Source organism: Epinephelus moara, chromosome 21 (assembly GCF_006386435.1).
Source record: "Epinephelus moara isolate mb chromosome 21, YSFRI_EMoa_1.0, whole genome shotgun sequence".
NCBI classification, from domain to species: Eukaryota; Metazoa; Chordata; class Actinopteri; order Perciformes; family Serranidae; genus Epinephelus; species Epinephelus moara.
Genome location: NC_065526.1, coordinates 26,474,893 through 26,498,254, shown reverse-complemented (window position 1 = coordinate 26,498,254; position 23,362 = coordinate 26,474,893). Strand labels below are relative to the sequence as shown.

The 23,362-nt window shown below is 38.7% G+C and overlaps 1 protein-coding gene across 1 annotated transcript in view; it reads left to right on the top strand.

Moving 5' to 3' along the window:
* The window catches only part of st6galnac5a (ST6 (alpha-N-acetyl-neuraminyl-2,3-beta-galactosyl-1,3)-N-acetylgalactosaminide alpha-2,6-sialyltransferase 5a), a 70,969-nt gene that overhangs the window by 35,883 nt on the left and 11,724 nt on the right, over positions 1-23,362 (top strand). The window contains exons 3-4 of the mRNA XM_050033569.1: positions 5,125-5,537; positions 20,145-20,252. Coding sequence (XP_049889526.1) covers positions 5,125-5,537; positions 20,145-20,252 — 521 coding nt within the window. The remainder of the gene's footprint in view (positions 1-5,124; positions 5,538-20,144; positions 20,253-23,362) is intronic.

Below are 23,362 nucleotides of genomic sequence, written 5' to 3'. Positions count from 1 at the left end.
TTTTACGAGAGAAGCATGAAATCTCTAACATAGTTGGTGCATACCATAATGTTTATTTTCAGATGTGGAGGGAAGTCAGATCTGCCCTCTGAGGACTGTTAGAGGTCAAATCCAAGATAGCAGCCAGTCCACTGGGTCTGTGGACTGGCTGTGTAGAAATAGATGCTCAGGATTTGGGACATAAAAAAAAAACAGGGAAACTTCAGTTATTGCATTGGCATACCACAGTGTGTTATACATGTTAAGCTGAAAAGCACTGGAATTTCGGGCATTTAGTATTTACCCTAAGGTTTATTTTCAGACGTGGGTGGAAGCAAGATTTGACCTCTGAGGTCCATGAGAGATCAAATCCAAGATGGCCACCAGTCCACCAGGTCTAATTTGGGATGGTCTAATTTTGGAACTAAACAGAGTAGAAAAACATTTATAGTGTAATTTCTAGCTAAATTTGGGATGCCTATTAACTTGCAGATACATCTGAGATTGCCAGGATAAAAAAAAATGTATTTAGACAAAGTAAAAATTCACCAAAAAATAAGCAATTAATTGAAATTTGTGAATAAACAATTCAGTGGTGTCACTTTGGTGAATTTGGTTGCATAATTTTACTGTATTTTGTTCACCAAATCTTGATAATTATTTCATTTTTGCAGTTTTGAATTTGTTCTATACATAAGATAAATGTTTGTCAGTACATGTTTAAATGCAGTTGCAATGCAGGGAAAGTGCCTGTTTTTATTTTTTATATATTGAACGCACATCAAAAAACATACAAGAACATTTAGAGGAAAAATGTGTGTAATATAATACAACATAAAGGATAGAAAAATACAGGAATTTAAAAAACACAATAAGTTAACCTGACATTGTTAAAAGCCTGAAGTTTTTCTTCTTCAGCATTGTAAAAAGTCCTACATATAAAATAAAAATACAGCCCCCTCATAGTCACTTAAATATGTCCGCAACACTATTGACCCTGCATCATACTGTGTTGTTCCTAAATAAACATGGTCAATTAATGTGACTTTTCCTGTGTAGGTTGTTTGACAAGCTGAACAAACTTTGTATATAATTTGTGTTGTAAGGTAATTTAATGTCTGTGCCAATGTTAAACGTATTAAGAATAGTTGAAGCATTTAAATTGTGTGCACTGAGCCAGTTGGAGCAGTTAACAATACATGAATGTCCTCAGGGTGATGACACAGTGTCAATAGTAACCTTGTTGCCTCACACTGTAGTACTTAATTACATGTCTCTTTCCTGTCCCTGCACCACCTATTATAAAACCAAATCATAACCTGTTATCACTTTTTACAGTGAATTTATAAATGGCACTTGTAGAACTGTTGTATAAAAGCAATACCACACTCATGTTGTTGTACGATGCAGTACAATATCAGCTTTGTGCGTACGCCAGGATCACATTCCTGTTGAAATGGAAAATGCAAAACACATCAGTACCATTTAAGAAATAACAGAGTTGAAGGACCAGGGAGGCTAATTCACAAATGAATTAGTTGGGGAGGAGGTCAGTGTGATCTTGAAGATGAAAGCCCAAAGCATCTAGTCCTCTCTTAAGGTACATGTTTGCGTAAAGGCTCTCCACATCAATTGTAACCAATTTAGTATCTCTAGGTAGGTCTTTCACATGTGGAACACATGAGTTACAGGATGTTTACTGCTGAGAAAGTAATGTTTGTCTTTAGATATCCAGTTCAGTCCCAATGCCATGTCTGTGACATTTAAAATCTTCTTTTGGAAATCTGAAGTAGCGTTAACCTTTAATTTCCTGTGAAATGGTTCATTATGAAGCTGGCGGTAGGCATCTTTTTTTTTAATAATCAGCCATGTCAGTGTCTCTTAAAGGGCCAGTGTGTAATATTTGGCATGGTTTATTGTCAGTCTGAATCTGAATATTCTACCCATTAATATGTTTATACAAGTGTATAATCGCTATAAAATAAAATTCGTATGGTTTTCGTAGCCTTATAATTATGCTTTTATATATATATATAGCAAGGGCCTTGCTTTAGAGAGGTCGCCATCTTGCGCCGCCATGTATGTACCACAGACCGAGCGGACAATCCAGCCAGCCAGAGAACGCGTTTCACATGTATAAATGAACCAATGAAGACAGCGGAAGGAAGGAAGAAGGAGGAGGAAACAGCAGAGTGTTAGTAGTTCGTCGATAGAGAGTAGTGAAAAGTTTTTTTAGTTATAAAGTTTGCGAATGGACCACACTTACCACGCAACAGGAGAGAATGAACCCGAACCGTCATCTGCGAGGAAAAGAAGACGCAACTTCACTCCTTGTGATGCACTCTCTGCGGCGCTTTTCCTCCTGATGATATATCTCCCCAACGATGGTAGCAGTAGCACCGAATCCCATTCTGTGCATTCAGCCTCTCTTCTCGCCCGCTCAGCATCAAACACATGGAGTTCCTCATCTGTATGCTCCGGCTCAAACAGGTATGGCTCTGGGTCTGTGTCCGCTACAAGAAACTCTTCAAAATCGCGTTCAAAGTCGTCCATTGCAGCTACTATAGTCCGGAGATATTGCTAGGCTAAATAAACAGCTGAGCTCTGTTTACCGGCTACGCTGTCAGTCAGTGTGCGGGCTGGAGATTGGTGGAGCAGAGAGGGGAGGGGGTCCCCGCTAGGTATTGTAAACGAGTATGTGTGTATGAAGTGTGTGTGTTACGCTAGAAGAGTCAGAGTTTGGGACGGAGTCTTTTACCCCCTGGAGAGTTACCAGAGTTTTTGGAGTGCTCAAATAAACTCCCCTGGAGAGTTACCAGAGTTTTTGGAGTGCTCAAATAAACTGGCCTTTTTCCCGAACGCTCCTCAGGTCTCCTGCTCGTGAGGGATTCATTACAATATCGTAACATGGTTTAGATTTCTAAATAAATATTCGCCTTGTCGCTAGATAGACCTACTCCTGAAAAACTCGTGCGCAAGGCTTTTTGTCCCTACGAGGCCACCGTCATTTACCCGACGGGAGGGGTGAGCGAGTGAGCCCTGCAGTCTAGAATTTGACCACTGATGTCACTGTTTTCAACCCATTTTACACACTGGCCCTTTAAGAGTTCTTGTATGGCTAGTTTCTGATTGTGATTCGTGTTCAAGTGAGAGGATCTTATATTTGTCCAGGATTTCTTTTTCATTGACTCTGCAGAAAGTGTAGATGGAGGGATTCGAACTCAAGGGACTGAATGTACTTCTTTTTTTAAGCACAGATTTATTTTGTGCTTCTGAAATACCAAACCTGCTTCAGTTGAATCTTTCTAGTCAGCTGTGCATTAGGGGTCAGTCTGGATTGATATATTGAGTCAATTTCTGTCCAAGCACACCTCCCTCCTAAACATTCGAACAGTGCTCGCAGCCCAGCAGTAGGCAGACAGTGGTGAGCAGTCAAGAAATAGACAATGAGGATATTTACTGATATCGTCTCATAGCGATCACAGGGCGTGAATTGAATCAAAACCCCATTGTGGCAGACTTTGCGATATCAACACACATCATTGACCAAAGAATCAATTTGATATTTCATGGTGGTAAAAAGTTGAGTCTATGTGTAGTGAGTATCTTACTTGAGAAGTTCTTCACTGCGCTTTCGCCTGCTGGCGGGTGTTTGGTTTGCTCTTGGTGTCTGGATTTCCTCTTCCCACACCTCATCTTCCCCTGTCTCTGCCTTGTTGGCTGTTTATTCGGTTCTCTCTGTTGGATGACGGTAGCCTCAGGAGGAGTCAGAGTCACTGGAGAGTTCACTGTTCGGCCATGGTGGCGTTGGAGTGGTGAGTGGGCTGGCGTCTCTCAAAAGGAAGGCTGGGTATCTTTATTGCATATGCAGACCTTGCCATGTTGGCAATTTGTAGAATCCCTCTCGTATTTTCTAATTTTGGTGGTCATCAACCACTCTTCCAAAGTTATGAGAAGTGAAGTTAATACCCAGTTTCACTTACAAATTAGTGCCTAATGGTTCCAGTGTCTCTTAATGTGTCCCCTGTCTGATTTGTAACCTCCTCAATAATCAGCAGCATCAGGTCCATGGAGTGTTTATTGAGAATTACACACCATCTTTTGACAACATCTTAAGAGTCTTTACCGATGATGGGTACTTTCTCGAGGGATGGCTTTATTGTGCCAGTATTAACTCCAGGTGTAGCCATGGAGTTGAAGAAGTATTTCTGTCTTATTTATGTGTATGAGTCTCTCCTGTTTTTCTCCACAGCCAGCAGGTGGTTAGATAATTTATAGATAAAGTTCATTGACAAGCAAAGTTAAAAGAGAAAACACTCAGAAAGAATGTATGTAATAAACACAAGTATGTACATAGGTACCCATATGTCCTTATATACATGAATCAAACCAAAGGCATACCAAGATAAACAAATCCCCATATCAGGTCTGTCATCCTAATTTGATGCAATGATAATTTTCTGCAGTGTGATAAAGTGATAAAGCTGTAAATTTATGAAGTAGTAAACAGATTTGTGTGTGTATTTCATCTACATATTCATCATGTGTATTATGTTATGATCAGTAATGTCTTTATGAGTTTCCTATAGTGTTCCTGAGTTTCAGATTTGGTGAATACTTCATAGGCTCATATTTGAGAGGAATTCAATCTGAATTTTATGCATCAGGACTGTTGTTTTGGAGGTAAACACACATTCCTCTGTTGTGTGCGAGTGGGAGAAAGATGTAAGGTGAATCCTTTGTAAGACCCCGGGGTTTCTACCAATCGCAAAGCAATATGACAAGCTACACATCCCCAGGAGGCTCTGTCGCTACCCATTTGTCAACAAAGCATTTTCTGCCTCAAACACATAGCAAAGCTTTTTACCAAAGTCCCCCTAGGTGTGCATTTCTGTCTGCTTTGCATATTTCTGTATAAACCAGGGCTAAACACAACTTTCAGAGCATTTTTGACTTCTGGAAAAAAAAGAGTTTGTAGAGTTTATAACAAATATGTTGCAAAACTAAAAATTCTGCTGGCAGTGCTGCAGGTGCTTCCACAGGGAATGAGGAGGCCAAATATTTTTATGCAGACAACATATTTGTATAAGAAAGTTTATATTTTTCCCCCTGTTTACTTCATTCTTGTTTTCTTCCATCAATCAGCCTCCCAGGATGCACTGCCAGACCTGCGCCCTGGTGACTAGCTCAGGTCACCTCATCGGAGGCGGCCGGGGTGAAGAGATCGACCGGGCCGAGTGCGTCATCCGCATGAACGACGCCCCCACCTCCAGAGGTTATGCCCGAGATGTCGGCCGCCGGACCTCCCTGCGCGTCATCGCTCACTCCAGCATGCAGAGGGTACTGCGGAATCGCCACGAGCTGCTTAATGCCAGTCAGGACACAGTGTTCATCTTCTGGGGCCCCAGCAGCTACATGAGGCGCGACGGGAAGGGCCTGGTGTACAACAACCTGAGGCTGATGAACCAGGTGCTGCCCAAACTCAAAGTCTACATCATCTCCTGGCAGAAGATGCTGCAGTTTGACGAGCTCTTTAAGAAGGAGACCGGCAAGGACAGGTGAGGGAATGTATGAAAACACAGTATGTCATTCTGATTCTGACCATGAGATGCATGGGGGACAGCACATATAGCTGTTTAGTAGTGCTGAACAATGAACAATGCAAGACTGGGAAAAATATGCACCTCGTTCTGCTCACACGACCTGCAGGAGGAGGCAACAATGTGCAGCAACTTGGGGTAAAATATGTGGTTAAGTTCATTTCCAAGGCTGGTGGTGGATAAGAGCTTAGCTTTCTCCTACGGGCTCCAAAAATCTATTTGTTGAAGTGGACGGTCTCCATAGTAATAAAGTATTTGTTTTACTTTGGCCCAAGGAGAAGTAAAACATAAAGCAGTGAAAGCAGTTCACCTTATAGAAGGCAAGGATACACTTCTAGTGAGAGCCACTTCCATACAGTTGTTATGTGTTAATAAAGCATCATCTGACCTTCAGGGCAAAACAGTTCTTTACTTATCTAACATTCAAGGTACATAGCTTCTCCAACATATTCTACCATAGTCATTAGTTACCAGTCATTGTGCTACAAATTAGTCGTTTTTACCTTTTAAATCAATAATTCTTGTGCACGATTCATGCCTCCAAAGCCAATTCAAGCTCTGACTGTAGTGAAAATACATATTTTACAATATTACACAACATGTGTAAAAGTAGATTTTTCTTTTATTTCAAAACATTATGAAAATCGGCTTTTATCAATTCAATCAATCAATTTTATTTATAAAGCCCAATATCACAAATCACAATTTGCCTCACAGGGCTTTACAGCATACGACATCCCTCTGTCCTGGTTTTATAAGAGACAGATACTTTTAAATGTTCTGTGAGCTACACCTGGTGCAGTTGATCAGAATAAGAGTAGAGAGATTGGCAGATACTTTTATTAATTACAAAACAACAGTAGCACTTATAAACTTTTAATGTCACACATTTGTAGCTTAGAATTTGCTCATATTTTTGAGACCCCGATTTGCAGAAAGAGGTTGAACTAGGCAATCAATCAACTATGATGTGTAGCAGTGTATTTATATTTACATGGCAACACTGTACTTACAGTTAAAGCGCTACTTTTAGTGCTCCTGGGAAGACCCAAAAATCAAAGATATGAGAGTTGGCGGTTGAAAAACAGGCTATGGCATGTACAGTCTGTGTTATTTTTGGAAATGAAGCTAGAAAGATGTCAGTAACTAAACTGTGCTTTAATGAAAATGCCTGATGTTGGAGTGTCCTGCAACTACATGAATGCATCGCCAAGGGAAATGTTTCTAAGTGAATGGTCGACATTAAATAATAATGTAACTAACCCAAAAAAACCTCTCCCTTTGCTAATGTGTGATGTACAAATGGTCTATTCGAGTATTTGTGTCTGCAACTCCTCTTGCGCTGAACAGTGTTAAAGGACTCAAATTTAATGAGTCCAAGCTGAGTGCTCAGTCCCGTGGCCATTAATGCTTAATGAAAACACTATTCCACACACACACACACACACACACACACACACGCTCACTCTGTTTGTGTGTCTCTCTCTTTGTCCGCGGTGTCGGCGGAGACTAAATCTGACTTCAGCTTTAAGATAGATGTCAGGGGGGAAATTGCCTAGTAGAGGATTTGGTGAATAGCTCAGACATCCATCCTTCAGGATCAATGCCTACATTCATGGTAAATGTTTACAGTGAGCAAGCAGCTTCTGATATACTGTTATCCTTTTATAGCATTAGACATTAATATCTGTGAGGCTTATATGAGGTCATTTTTCCTCCGTGGAGCGTGGGAAGACAGGGAGAGGAAGCCTTAAAGTATTGCTTCTATATCTTCCGAGTGTTGGAGAAAAGTATAGGGGAAGCGATCAGTATGAAATGATATTTTTACCCTAATATATAAAATGAATCCTATTGTTTTTAAGGCTTGGGAGCCTGTGTGAGCAGCATTAATAGCAGAGTTTCTGGGTAATCAACTGTGCGATCGGCAACCCTGCAAGCCTGTAATTGTAATTATGGGTTATGCCGTTTCAGTAAAGGTAATTAAGATGGTGTGGGATGTTGTCACATCCACCCATTTTAATAACACTGGCAGAAGAGCAATGAAAAACAGCTGTCCCTCTGCATCCTCTGTGTTAAATTGCTAAGCCGGGATGAGCATCAACCGGTGATTAAAGGCAAATTAGCTTTTGAAATAACTTTTTCCTATGCAGTATTTTATGCTCCTGTAATGCTTTGTTGTAATCGCCAACAGTCCCACTGTGCTGCACTGTTAGGTTTCTACTTGATACATTTGGGCTGAGTAGTGATGTAGTTTGCTGGAATAAAACGTGCAGTTGCCAGGTTCGTTCAGTTACCAAGAGATCACAAGTCGATCCCTTTAACAGCAAAGCTACCTGCTGCGTGCCAGCCAAAGCTGCGGCAATCCTGGAAAACTAATCTGTGCTGACTTAAAAGGTCAAAAAGAGGATAAAAGAACCACAGTAAGCCCTGTATGCAACAGCTGCAGCAGGGGCGAGTTCACAGACCTGGGAAAACAATTGGCCACAACAGGAACCTTCCAGGGACGCCCTAAAAAGTTGGTATTTCGACCGTGTGGGCGTGCACACTTTGGCAAGCTCCATGACAGTCTCACCCTGTATGATAAGCTGCGTGTAACCATGCGCATTTGTAAGGATGCAAAAGAAAAATCCTGCATTATTTTGGTTTTGATGAAAATGAGAGGATGGACTGGGTAGCAAAAAATTAGCTAGTTTTATTTTTAAAGCTTGGAAAATTAGGCAAACTAGACTGAATAATACACACATACAAAATGAGATCAGTTAATTTAATGCATGTCAAGTGTGAAGGTATACAGAATACACTGTTCATGTTTTCCTATAATCTGGTTTCACACCATGTCACACACGTTACCTGCCTCACAAGCCTGTCGGAGCATCTATCTGATGCAAGATAATACATTGATATCAGAATACAGACCCCCATCTGAGTAGATTTTGTTGTTGGACATAATTTAGTCCATCTAAATGACTATATTTCAGCACCATTTAGTTTTACATTATTATTTTTTGTTTTACATTCCAGTATAACATCATGATGGTCAATTTGAGAATTCATCAGCAGTCAGGTGAAAGTTATTTGAAAATCTGCAGGGAAGTCTAGTCGCGGTTGCAGCCGTACCAGCAAGGAACATGAATCCAAGTGATCATTATAAGTTACAGTTACAGCGTGAGGTCTCCTGTAGGTTTAGGCAAAGATTAGGTGAAAGAAATACCTCACTCACAAAATGACCATTTGTATATCAGTTAGGCATGCTGTGTTACCTTGAATTTGTCAAGAAATTGTTTTCTTGCATGCCTCCACAGAAAATGGGGGACCACGTTTAACAACCGCAAAACTAAATCAAAACATCCATTTACAAACTCTGGATAATGGATAAGTTACGGAAATGCATGTGTTTGTGATGGACTGAGCATACGACTGGAAAAATGAGACCTGGATTATACTGCAGGAGTTGTGTTAGAGTTCACAAAAGGATGCTTTGATATAGTTTTGCTGTTGTTAATCAATCAATCAGTAAATCCACATTTTCCATGGTGGCATGTTTCATAATGATTTTATATGTTATGGTTTTGCAAGCTTATCCAAAAAGTGATGAGATGACCCAATGCCAGAGATGAGAACATGCCTCAGGCACATAATACTCTGTGTGATGCAGAGTGTAAGGCACTGTCCCAGGGTGAACTACCAAGTTTTTAGGGAGTCACAAACCCTACATGCTGAAATGGATCTAAAGTGACCAGAACCAGACCAGCCGTTAGACTTATTTATCTGTTGTTAGAGTTACACCCAGGAAATCTCTACAGAATTTAGCAATCTAAGGGACTCGCTAAATGTGAAGAATGAGACACATTTACAAAGAAATTCGCTTCTACTTACAACAAAGCATCTGAGTAACTTAAAAAAAGGCCAGCAAACACCTGCACTTATTTTCAGTTATTTATCACTTTTTTGAAATTCAGTCAAAATTTGTGCTACGTCTGGATGGAAACGACAAAATGCAGTCTGCGTATGCCCACTCAGACTGGAAAAGAGGTTGGATCGGCCAAAATAAGTGAAATTACCTGTGTAGGTGGACCATCAGTGTGCAGCGCAAAGACCGTATAGCCAATAGACCATTTTCACAGCAGACATTTTGGCTTGTCATAGCAGGAAAAGAACAGAAAGATACTACAGTAAGAGTAAGGAGTAAGAGTAAGGTATTACAGTAAGATATTAAATAAATGGTTAAATGGACAGGTACCCTATAGTACAACCATATTAAAAGGGAGGAATTTATAGAAAATGAGACAAAAAAGAAACAAAGAGCAAACCAAACTGAAAATCGTTTGCTTAAAGCAAGCAAGAGCAGAAAATACATATAACAATAAGGGGAATGTAGTGCAAAAACATGCATGGAAAAGAGATTGCAAACAAAAGAAGCGGCTGCTTTATTCTTGCAGTTTTCACCCTGAGGAATGCAAGAAAAAAAGGTGATGCAACCGAAATGGGAGCTGTGATCAGACAGAAAGTGGCATGAAAGTCAAGTAGAAGCAGGAGTGTAGTACCTTAAATCAGTAATCAGCACTAAACAACTTCTAATCACTGCAGTCATTACAGGTGTCGGGTATAAATAAACCTTACACTGTATACGTGCTTGCTGGCGTTTCTACTGTTAGAAGCAAAAGAAACCTTTACAACAAAACAAAAACAGTTATTTTCCACTAACACGTTTTGGCTACGTATCCCCAAGGGTACACAGATAATGATGTTCACCAGGTGTTTCAGCTTTAACTAATTGCACCTCATCACACCTTCATGTGACCTCTACCTCTCAGCCGTTACATAACAACTATTATAATAATCTCAATGACAATACACCTGCTCTTTAGAAATGAATACAATGCAACAACAAAAAATCCTAAGAGCAGCATAATTCCATTTCATAATTAGAGATATACACTTCTTGACTAATTTGAATCTATGGTATTATTTTTTGTCGGAGTAAATAGAGCGTGTGTGCCTGCAGGGTATGATTTTTTTTTTTTCTTTTTTTTTTTTTTCAAGGCAAATCAACTTGTTTTCTTGTTATTATATCCAAACCAGTCATCTCCTGTTATTAAATGGGAGCAAAAAATAATCTCACTTTTTAATAGAAAAAAAAGTTAAGACTCAAGGATCAACACACAAATAAACTACTCATTAACTGGGTACTTTTGCTAGATTTTCAATACCAAACTGTAAACACCGTTCTCCTTTGCAAGGATAAATCCATCTTCCCACTCACAGCTTGCTTCCAGTCCTTTTTAAAGACAGCCATTGAAGCTAAGAGCTTGACATTTCACACCACATTATTCATCAGCATGTTCATAAACAAGGAAATGAGGAAGACTTCTTAAGTGAGATTGGCTACATACCTCCTGACTAAGACCTCTGCTGATCAACCACTGACAAAATGTTGTGCTTTGAACTTTGAAAGTTTTCTAATTTGCGAGATGTGTGTGTGTGTGTGTGTGTGTGTGTGTGTGTCTGTGTGTCTGTGTGTCTGTGTGTGTGTGTGTGTGTCTGTGTCTGTGTCTGTGTGTCTGTGTGTGCGCTGTTGTCATAGTAAAGCCCGGTAGCTGTGTTTGCATATCACAACAAATCAACATGTTCCAGACAACCTGGGTCCTGTCGTAATTAAATGAAAATGAGAAGTCTGTGCTTTGGCTGCGATAGCATCACTTTGGGTCGGCACTGTTGTTTGTCGCCTGGACAGACTCTAATAAAGATGAAAGTCGGACAAAAGTGTGTCGTCGCTATTCATCACACTGTCACTCAGTGCAGTGCGGGCAGATTGATTCAGAGGGTTTGGGGTTGTTTGGCAACACAGTAAAACAGCAGGAAGTGACCGTTTGCAGACGCATTTCTCCTGCAAACACAATATTGTTGTAATAAAGGTTGGACTGAGGTGAAATAATGGAGGGATGAAGGAGGAGAGTTGTTTGCTCACTTGCTGAAAGAAAAAAAAAATAAAGCTGTGTCTGAAATTGCCCCCCATTTACTACTTAATGCACTATATTTACTGTCTGTCATTTTATTTTAGTGTCTGAATTCGAGAGTGAAACCTATGCTCGGTGTAGTGCCAGGGTTTCCCTCACATTCATTTATATGTGGCAACCTGCCAGGACATCAGCATTTACTGCCATGTATTGATTTTCTATTTTAGGAGCTGGACCACTCATTAGGAGCGCTGTTGGAATATATATCGATACTCAGAGCACCAGACCCTCGGAGCACAGGTCGTACTGTGGGCAGAGACAGAGCAACAGAACACCAGGCGTCAAAGAGAAATTAAAGTGTTCATTAATTCATACAGAATAGAACACTCTATTACTTTGACCAACAGTACTATCATTTCACTGTTGGCTATCATATTTCTAATATAAATCAGGGGTGTCAAACTCATTTTAGTTCATGGGCCAAATACATCCAAGTTTGAACTAAAGTGGGCCAGACCAGTAAAACCATTGCAATAATAACCTATAAATATCAACCCCTTTAAACTTTTCCCCTTTTTTTTAGTGTAAAGAGGCACAAGTACATTCTGAAAACATTCATCCATTTACAAAACAAATGATGAAAAACATATGTGCAAATTCAACAGTATGTTTCAGTTTTTCCACATTCAGTCAGTCTACTACTCACTTTCATTACATGTGCATTTTTTTCATTTTTTTCAGAATTTTCTATTCCTAGTCAAGTGGAAGCAGGTTAAAGCTATAGTGCATTACTTCTGTCGCCTCCCAGCGGATAATGCGTTATTACAACTAATAAGCCGGCGGCACTTCCATGTACACAGAGTAACACTCGCCACACACCATGTACACAGAATAAAACTTGCCTTTATGGTAGGATCCACTTCTGAACCGTGTCTCGGCCGCTTTTCCGCCATGTTGCTTTCTCTTTCTACCTGCGCTCTACCTCTTGCTATGACACTCTCAGCTCTTCCTCCCCCTCCCTTCTTGTTGTGAGGAAGCATTTCCTGTGTGCCAGAGCGGGAATGTCGCCGGTCGACACACGTACTAAAAATGATATATATTGAAAAATACCGCGAGATGTTAGAGGAGCCGATCGGCTTAATCAGCATTGTGTCATCTCCTCTAGTAGTGGCTTGGGTGAAACGGACCTGTAGAAGTTACACACTATAGCTTTAAGTCATCCCCTGCCTTACGAACCATTTGCAATATTGAGCATAGCGTTCAGGCAGGACACCATGTCAATCTCAGCTCACATCCCAGCTACATCAGTTGATCTCAAACAGCCAATCAACTGATAGAGCAGATGATTGATGGAAGGGAGTCAGCTGATAAATCACATGATTCCTTTCTATGCAACCAATTGGCAAATCTCATTCAGGGTGCCCTATTTAAATGGCTTTAGCCTGCCTACTGTTGCTGCTTTCCTCTGCAAGCCGCTTTGCAACCCGCCTCCACCCCAGCTCCTCCTTTTCATGCTGTGTATGACTTACAAATGTCATTTCTGTTTGTCATTGATGCTGGCTCCATTCTGTTCCCGGGGGGTCTTTGCTGCTGCTCTCCCTGCCTTAAGTGCAACACACACTGCCGCCATACACCACGCATCAAAACGCCCGCCTTCATTATATTCTATGAACAAACCCGCACCGGCCGATGCGCCGCTCTGCTTCAGCCCACTGCTGTATTTCCAGCGCGGCCCTCACCCGTAAAATCTAAGTTGTTGTTGCCTCAAAGTTTTTCCTCTTCTTCCGTTACTAGCAGTTGGCAACCGTTGGCAACTAGTGCAGGTACAGCCACCTAGCGGGCTGGGGTGCGAAATACACTTTAGTGTTGATGGTGCCGCTGCCAATGTGTATTGGGCAGCGCCGCGCCGGCGGCAGTGTGTGTTGCACTTTAGGCTTTCCCTGTAGGCGCATGGAAGGGCAGGGAGGTTTGCTCTCTCCCTGCCCTAGGCTTTCCTCATTTGTGCGTGGAAGGGCAGAGAAGTGTGCTCTCTACGCCTTAGGCTTTCCACGTAGATGCGTGGAAGAGAATTTCTGCAAAGGCCCGAGGACAGACAGAGAGGCCCCCGGAACAGAGCCATACCACCAAATATAATACTGCACATGAAAATAAAGTTTTTTTTTTTGACTAAAGTGGTCCTGACTGAACTGGATTTTTGTCAGTACTTTAGCAACAGGGTTCCACCCATATTGTTTTAAGATAGGAGTCTGATACAGATTCTTTTGTACTGAAGATGCTGGTTGACAATATTTTGCACAATGTTCAATATCTTTAAATATGGCCACAGTAAGTATTCATTGTTATTTAAGAACTGTATTCTAGTCAGGGTGGAAAAGCAACTGAGGCAGCATTTTACATGAAGTACCTAATCAGTGTTTAACTTGCTCCTGAAATTTGGCACCTCTTAGGTTTCACAAGTGCATCAGTATTAGGAGTGCAAAGTCATCTAGTTGGCCGGATTGGACCCGATTAGCGGGTCAGCTCTGGCCCCCGGGACGTATGTTTGACACCCCTGCTTTAGATGAAACTGGCTGAGTTCCCATAGAAACCATGCTGAGTCGAAAAGTTTGCAATCACTCGCTTCTGCAGCAGTTGCTCCTCTAATCTAATCCATAGATCTGATCAGCTGTGATCAATCCAACCACAGACTGATCAATTCTCTACCCTGAGACTCAGAGAGCTGCTGCTGAGGGAAAGAAAACTAATTAAGAGTTCTTCCTGCACTGCACTGTTGATATACTGAAAATTGTTCATCACAAATGTAAATCAGCACTACCTATTTCACTTAATGTTGTATTTTCAAATCAAAATCAAAATTATTTGATATTTTAGTGTTAAATAAGCTTCCTACAGTGCATTATATATGTGAGCTACTGCACTTTTCCTCTTAAGCAGACCTTATTGTCACTTGCTATACATTTAATTTATTTTTTTAATCCAACCATTGTCAGTCGTTGCAGTCTAAAGAGCCATAATGCATTTTTGGATGGTTGAGCTTGTGTTTCATATTCAAAATTTCTTCTACTCAAGTATACATCCAGTCCGTTCTCATATAGTGTCATATACTGCTGCTTTGTCACATAGATATGCTAAAGGTTGCCCTGTGCATCAGTATGAGACGCTGAGGGGCATGAAGAAGCAGTTGTATTTGACGCCCTGGACAAGAGAACGAGTTGATGCATCTAAGCATTTCTCATGTACAGAAACTTCATACAATATGCAGTGCATCCACACAATGTACTCAAATTCATGTCATAATTAGTATGAATACTGTGATAGTATGTGATTATAAACAGGACTGTAGTTTCCATGACACTGTCAGATCGTGTTCACAACGCCCCCTGAATATTTCCACACACCCTCCACATCCCAAGAAGATGTGTTTCTATTCCACCATCCCAAATCACTGTAAGTGTTCAAAATACAAATGCTTAACAGGGTTTTTATGTAAGGATTCCTGCCTGACATGTATCCCTCCCCTACACTGTTCTCTCTGTGAGAAAATAAGAGAAACACCTTTTCAAACAACCAGGTAAACCCTCCACTCCAAATGTGTCACTCTCATCAACCGGAGGCGAGCAGGGTGTCGAGATGCCTGCCTGGTTGTTGTCTTGTCAAGTTTTTCCTTATCAGGCCCAAGCCTTGTTTCTCTGTCTTGCTAAGTTAAAACCTCCGCCGCTGTGGATGCTAGTGTGTGGGAGCAGACGAGAAGCAGTAACAAGCTCTCTGAAAGCAGCAGGGTGACGAGCTGGTCGAGAGATCAGGAGATCCTGTCAAACTGCACTTAAGCAAGTTTGATCCTCTGCCTCCTCACTGCTGTTTACATCATTTAAAAAATATGATGACTGAAGAAAGGTTCAGACTTATTTTAACACATTTAAGAGTTTAAAGTCAAAGAAAAATTACTTTACAGCCTGCCAGTGGCATGGCTCTATGTAAGGTTGGTCTTTCTGTCAGGTGGTCCACGACTCCAGTTTGAAGTGGCTCAACAACTATTGAATAGATTGCCATGACATTTGGTACAAATGTCATGTTATCCGGAGAAGGAATCATGATTACTCTGTTGGTCCCCTGTCGCTTCATTCAGCACCGCCAGCAGGCCAAAGTTTTCACTTTTCCAGTGAAACATCCTCGAAATTGATTTTTGGACAGACGTGCTTCCTGATGATGTATCCTCATGGCTTTAGTGATCCTCTTGACTTTTCCTTTAGTGCCACCATGAGGTTGACAGTTATGATGCTGAGCGACATGAGTCGACAACCGTTGGATTGTCATGAAATCTGGGACACACATATTTGACCACCCTCAGAGCCACTAGACTCACATTTATACAGTTGGATTCAGTTTGTCCAATACTTGTTTTATGACCAAATACCTGCAAAATGAACCCACCTCAGCTGTACTTTATATTTGCCGCTAACCAGCAAATGTAAGACAATCATGGTAAACATTATACCTGCTACATGGCTGAAGACTCATGTTGAAGTCTGTCTAAGGTCCAAATCTCAAGTCTGATACTTCTGTTAAAAAATGCAAAAATATAGATTAGTTTAGAGTAAATTCATAACAAAATTAATTCCATTTGTCATCTGACAAAGCACAGAAGTCTAACAGTTTTGGCTCTGGACCATAAAGCAGTCTCTTTGTTCTTTATGTGCTCTCTCTTTGTCCCAATGCTTTTTCTGCAAAATCCAACTGGACTTCATGCAAAATAAAATGCAATATGTAATTCAATGTTAGACAAAGTTATAAGAGTTACTGTGGCAATGATTTACTGATGATAGAATCCTACAGATGGCACCACTATGTCTTTAATTATTGAATGAGGAAGTTAAGTAGGACTCATTTTTTTCCCTTCATTGTTAATTTATTTTTTCTCATAAATGACTGATGATGTTGGAACAGTTATTATAAAGGTTGCAGGGTTTACTTATATTCGTCTTGCAGCCTCACCACCATATTTGATATTTCCACAGGGGCCCATCTTAAAACGTACCTGATAACTGATGCATGAACACATCCACTGGTCACCAGTCACAATCCCAGTCGAGATGAGGTTCAGCTGAGCGGCAGTGGGAGCATGATGAGATACACAGCTGTGCCTGATTCAGCTGAAGGATTCAGATTTATCCCTGCTGAATTGTGTTAGATCATCTCATACTTGAATGTTTTCACACTGCGTGTGAGGGAACAGGAATTTTATTTGCACTTTAACTAATTTATAAATTGATCTGATGAATACTGATTGTTCCAAAAGTGCTTTGGACCATAAGAGCTAAACCTCCCATAGGCTGTGCTTGGCAGCGATTAGAACCAACGAGCCAGAGATCAACATCATGAAGTTTTCTGTCCCTGCTGCTTAGGGAAAACCAGAGCTAGCAGCCATGCTAACAGCTCTGTAAGGCTGCACTTAGGGGGGGCTGGTTATTTAAGGAGAAGGGGGTGGTACAAAATGGGGCAGCAATGTCAAATGATTTTTAGCACTGGGGAGAGATTTTTAGTCATGCTTTGGGAAGGGACCATTAACTTTAAATGGTTGTATTTTGTATTTAACTGGAATACCATCTGAACCCTTAAACCAGCTGGTGGGTTTAAAGGGCATGTTTTCTTTAATAATCACCAAAATCTGATCATTTATCTTGAAACTGTAAGAACAGAAATTATTGTTGGATTTGTAAAGTTTGCCCTTAAACAGATCATTTCATCCAAACCACTTTATCCTACATGTCTCATTTGAAATATTCCCAAATTCTGCACCCATAGCAATCGTGAAATACCAAAGCTTTTTTCAACCCCATCATTTCATTTTCTACTTTTAACTTTCATCAAAGAGTACTTTTAAAAAATCTAAGTGCATGTGCACCATGCCAAGTTTCAGGTAAAGGTCATCATGCATGTGTCGCAAATGCCGACTGTAATGTGTGCATGTGTGCAGGAGTGTGTGTGGTGTGTAGATTTATTCAATTTTTTTGGTTTTGTGTGGTCAAACGGGGGGCTCTCATGCACCCATATTCTGCTGAGTGCACGCACAGCTTGTATAATGATGTGATATATAAGGTGTAATTGCATATTGCTTAAGAAGTTAGCTCTTTGTTTTGGTGATAACTTTAACTCCTGTGCTGTTTGCTTGTTTCATTGGCTCCAATACCTTATTTACCTGAAGATCAGTGAAGAAATTACACTTTCTCCTCCAATGGACTGTTAATAGCTGTAGTCAAATTTCATACAGATCCACTCAAAAGGTCGTGGTGATAGAGGAAAAAGTGAGGGGATCACCAAAGTCACAAATACTGACAAAATGTAATGGCAATGGCAATTAACTGTAGAGAGATTTCAGTCTTGACCAGTGTTTGGGAGCTTCTAGTTACATGGAATTAAATTACAAAATAAATGTAATTGTAATCCGTCACAGTTACTAAGAGAAAAAAAATGCAATTAGATAACAATTATTTATCAAAATGTTGGTGATTAAAGGGGTTACATCCAACTATATTTTTTTGGTTAAAAGAAAGTCTATATGTTGAATATAACTGTTCTTTTGCTTTGCATCTTTAAGCTTTGGGTGTAGCCAGATCATTTTCAATCTTATTGCCCCATTTAAAACAATTGTTAAAAAAATAAATAAAAAAATTAAAAAGTAAGCAAATATAATAAGTTACACTACTCTCATCATCCATCCATTTTCATCCACTTATCTGGGGCAGCTAGTAGTGGGGGCAGCTAGCCTGGAAATCCAGACCCAAATCTAGAAAGATTTAGGGTCTGGCTATAAGTAACACAAATGGCCCAACTCAAGGGGTGGCACCAAGCATGCATTTGAAAATATCACTGCACGCAATTGGATAACACTACGACCAATCAGAACAATACACGGGGTGACGTATCCAGAGCTTAGCTACCAGCGGAGCTAACTGGTAGATTAGACTCTTGCCGTATCCAGTCGGCAAAACAGCAAAAACGTCCTTCTTGCAAAGGAAAGACTCGATCGCCGTCTTCTGTTCCTCTTTTAGAGAAAAAGCCAAGTCTAACTCGTTCATTGTAGCGGCCAAAGCCGTTTCAAACAACTGGTGTTCATCCGTAGCCATCTTGCAATGTTTACTGACTGATTCCGGACTTCTGCATGAGTAATGAGCATCGTAACTGATTGCCAGAGTGACTCGCTGAGCAAATTCAAATTGTGCTCTCGCGAGTACTCTGGATTTCCAGGGTAGGGGGCAGCAGGCCAAGCAAAGCACCTCAGGTATCCCTCTCCCCAGTAATGCTTTCCATCTCCATCTAGACCCCAAGTCCCTTCAGCGTGTTATGGGTCTGCCCCGGGGCCTCCTATCAGTGGGACGTGCCCACTGCAGCCAGGAGCGGGGCCCCAGGCGTGCTGACCCCTGGTGTCGCATATTACTTTGAGCAAGTAATTCAGATAATTACATTTCTTATTACATCTGAACAGGGTAACTAGTAAAAAGTAACCTTCCCAGCACTGGTCTGGATCAAAGTGGTGAACTGACCAATATTACCTTCACTTGAACCACCACTGGGCAAAAAAACACATAAAGCGTTGTGGTGATTTATATGATTTAATTCAGGCCATTAACATGGTGTGTAGTCAATCATCAGGTCCAGAAAACACATGCTCAACACATGTTGGCATAGCATGAATGTAAAAGGAATATTTTCCAAAGTCTTTATTTTTCTGCTGCAGCCTGAGTGAGAGAGGCGTATGATAAACATTTCAGTATCTTGTATATTTCATAATGTTCTCATTACAGCACATTTCTGTTAACTTTCATTAGGGCTTATTTAATTTAGTGTCGAACCACCAGAATCAAAGTATCAAAGTTTTAATTACTTTTATTTAAGTGAAGTTATTTTCACTTTAAACTGGAGATTTCGTGGTTCTTTTTTTTCTTTTTTCTTTTTTTTTTGAGAAGTGGTGCAAGTTTTATGACTCTGGAGCTCATTCAATCTACTCAAAACCAACAAGGGATTCTTAAAAATGCATGGTAGTCAGACTGTAATGTTTTTTCATCTGACAGCAACCCTATGAGAGAGACCACTCAGATGGACATTTAAATTTAGAGAGATTTTTTAATGGAATGAAAATATAATTTCATATGTCTTTCATAAGAAAACTCAGAAAACTGTGAATATTGCTCATTTCTTTTCAGGCGTGACTTAAAAAAAACTGCAGTGTGAAAGCAGGCAGATCAGTCTGAGGCTGAAGCTTTGTCATTTCAACTATCTGCACTACATGCACACCAAGACTACTTTCTGATTAGGGGTTTGATTATTTGACAGGGTTCATTTGTATCAGTCGATATGTAGGATGGATCTGTATTTTAATGAAGCTGCGAGGGAACTTGAATGATCTTGCAGTCCGCAAAATCGACCTCTGGATTTAGATAAATCTTTATTCTGCCGTATTACGCAGATGTGAGATTTTCTGATTATCTATCCCAGTTAATCACATTCTAAAAAAATCAAATATGGTACAGTTTTTCATCCTCGTGATCTCCCACACATGAAATCCATCTCACTGTCTGTCTTCTTCTCTCCCTCCTCCTCTCTTCTGCAGAAGGATATCAAACTCCTGGCTGAGCACTGGCTGGTTCACTATGACCATCGCCCTGGAGCTGTGCGATAGGATCAATGTCTACGGCATGGTTGCCCCTGACTTCTGCAGGTGAGACAGTGGAGCTGAATGTGAAACATCATCATCAGCTCACCAAAGAACACCGCCACGAAGAGTTTTTGAAGCAGAGCGTGTATATGCAGTCGCTTGGAGAGTATAGAAATTCATAACATCACATCTACCTGATAAGAAAGATTAAAACTGTAAATATATTCAGGCAGCTGATAAATAAAATGTCAGTGTGGCTGGAGATGTTTTTGGAATGCTTAGATTGCCTGAATATTGTTGAAAATAAGTTAGTAAACAGGCAAGTGTTACAAATATTGAAACTTCATGCTGATTTTTTTAAATATCTGTGTGCATGTGAGATATGAGAGAGAGAGCAAAAACAGAATTCTCACCCTACTCCTTTTTCTGGCCTCTATAAGCATCATTGCACAGTGGGTCAGAGTGAATTATGGCTTTGTTACACACATATCAGGTTTTCTTTAAAGTCTGTCAAGATATATGCAAATATCCTGAAGTAAAATGTAATACTTTTTAAGACCTTTTTAAGACCCTTTGAAACCTCATTGCCACCTGCTGAGTTCTAACCGGTTACATCAGCGATACAGCTTACATTTACTATACACTGATTGTAAGATAGCACACCTGAACAGAAGACTGGACCACTGTATCAATGCAACACAAATCAGATAGACAGGATGTGAAGAAAGTACAGACTCAATTGAGTGACTAACATAATTCAAGGTTTTTTTCAGAGTCATATAAGTAGGACTAAAAATACAGTGTTGCCATGAAAATTTTACAATATAGTATGTCACTGAAAGGAAAAAGAATCATAAAACGTGTGCTGAATGGTTAAAGACAACCTACTTTCATTTAAATTAACATGATAAAAATTGAACTTATCAGATAATGTCTGAAAAAGGCATAGTATAGTATGCCTTAAAAATGTCTATAGTATATTGTATGCCATTAAAAATGTCATAGTATAGTATCCCAAAAAAAGTCTTTAAAAAAGTCATAGTATAGTATACCAAAAAAGTCTTTAAAAAGACATAGTATTGTATGCAAGAAAAATTCTGTAAAAAAAAAAGTTATACTATAGTATGGCAAAAAATGTCTTTAAAAAAGTCATAGTATAGTTTGCCAAAGAAATTCTGTAAAGAAAAAAAAAGTCATAGTATAGTATGCCAAAAAATGTCTTTAAAAAAGTCATAGTATAGTATGCCAAAATTTAAAAAAAAGTCATAGTATAGTATGCCAAAAAATGTCTTTAAAAAAGTCATAGTATAGTATGGCAAAAAAAAATGTCTTCCAAAAAGTCATTGTATAGTATGCCAAAAATGTCTTTAAAAAAAGTCATAGTATAGTTTGCCAAAAAAATCTTTAAAAAAAGTCAGTGTAGTATGCCAAAAAAAATTCTTTAAAAAAAAGTCATACTATACTTTGCCAAAAAATTCTTTAAAAAACTTATAGCATAGCATGCCAAAAAAATTATTTAAAAAAGTCATACTATAGTTTGCCAAAAAAAAAAATCATTGTATAGTATGCCAAAAGATGTCTTCAAAAAAGTCATAGTATAGTATGGCAAAAAAATTCTTTAAAAAGGTCAAAGTATATTTTACCAAAAAATGTCTTTAAAAAGGTCATAGTATAGCATGGCAAAAAATGTCTTCAAAAAGTCATAGTATAGTTTGCCAAAAAATGTCTTTAAAAAAGTCATAGTATAGTATACCAAAAAAGTCTTTAAAAAGACATAGTATAGTATGCAAGAAAAATTCTATAAAAAAAACAGTTATAGTATAGTATGCAAGAAAAATTCTATAAAAAAAAAAAAGTTATAGTATAGTATGCCAAAAAATGTCTTCAAAAAAGTCATAGTATAGTTTGCCAAAGAAATTCTGTAAAGGAAAAAAAAAAGTCATAGTATAGTATGCCAAAAAATGTCTTTAAAAAACTCATAGTATAATATGCCAAAACATGTCTTTAAAAAAGTCATAGTATAGTATGCCAAAAAATGTCTTTAAAAAACTCATAGTATAGTATGGCAAAAAAATGTCTTTAAAAAAAGTCATAGTATAGTATACCAAAAAATATCTTTAAAAAAAAGTCATAGTATACTATGCCAAAAATGTCTTTAAAAAAAGGCATAGTATACCATGCCTTAAAAATGTCTATAGTATATTGTATGCCATTAAAAATGTCATAGTATTGTATGCCAAAAAATGTCTTTAAAAAACTCGTAGTATAATATGCCAAAAAAAGTCTTTAAAAAAGTCATAGTATAGTATACCAAAAAAGTCTTTAAAAACACATAGTATAGTATGGCAAAAAAATTCTTTAAAAAAGTCAGAGTATAGTTTACCAAAAAAAGTCTTTAAAAAAGTCATAGTATACCAAAAAAGTCTTTAAAAAGACATAGTATAGTATGCAAGAAAAATTCTGTAAAAAAAAGTTATACTATAGTTTGCCAAAAAATTCTTTAAAAAAGTCATAGTATGGTATGCCAAAAAAATGTCTTTAAAAAAGTCATAGTATACCATGCCAAAAAAATTCTTTAAAAAAAGGCATACTATAGTTTGCCAAAAAAAAATTTCTTTAAAAAAATTCATTGTATGGTATGCCAAAAGATGTCTTCAAAAAAGTCATAGTATAGTATGGCAAAAAAAATTCTTTAAAAAGGTCAAAGTATATTTTACCAAAAAATGTCTTTAAAAAGGTCATAGTATAGCATGGCAAAAAATGTCTTCAAAAAGTCATAGTATAGTTTGCCAAAAAATGTCTTTAAAAAAGTCATAATATAGTATACCAAAAAATATCTTTTAAAAAAAGTCATAGTATAGTATGCCAAAAAATGTCTTTAAAAAAGTCATAGTATAGTATACCAAAAAATATCTTTAAAAAAAAGTCATAGTATAGTATGCCAAACATGTCTTTAAAAAAAAGCATAGTATACTATGCCTTAAAAATGTCTATAGTATATTGTATGCCATTAAAAATGTCATAGTATTGTATGCCAAAAAAAGTCTTTAAAAAAGTCATAGTATAGTATACCAAAAAAGTCTTTAAAAAGACATAGTATAGTATGCAAGAAAAATTCTATAAAAAAAACAGTTATAGTATAGTATGCAAGAAAAATTCTATAAAAAAAAAAA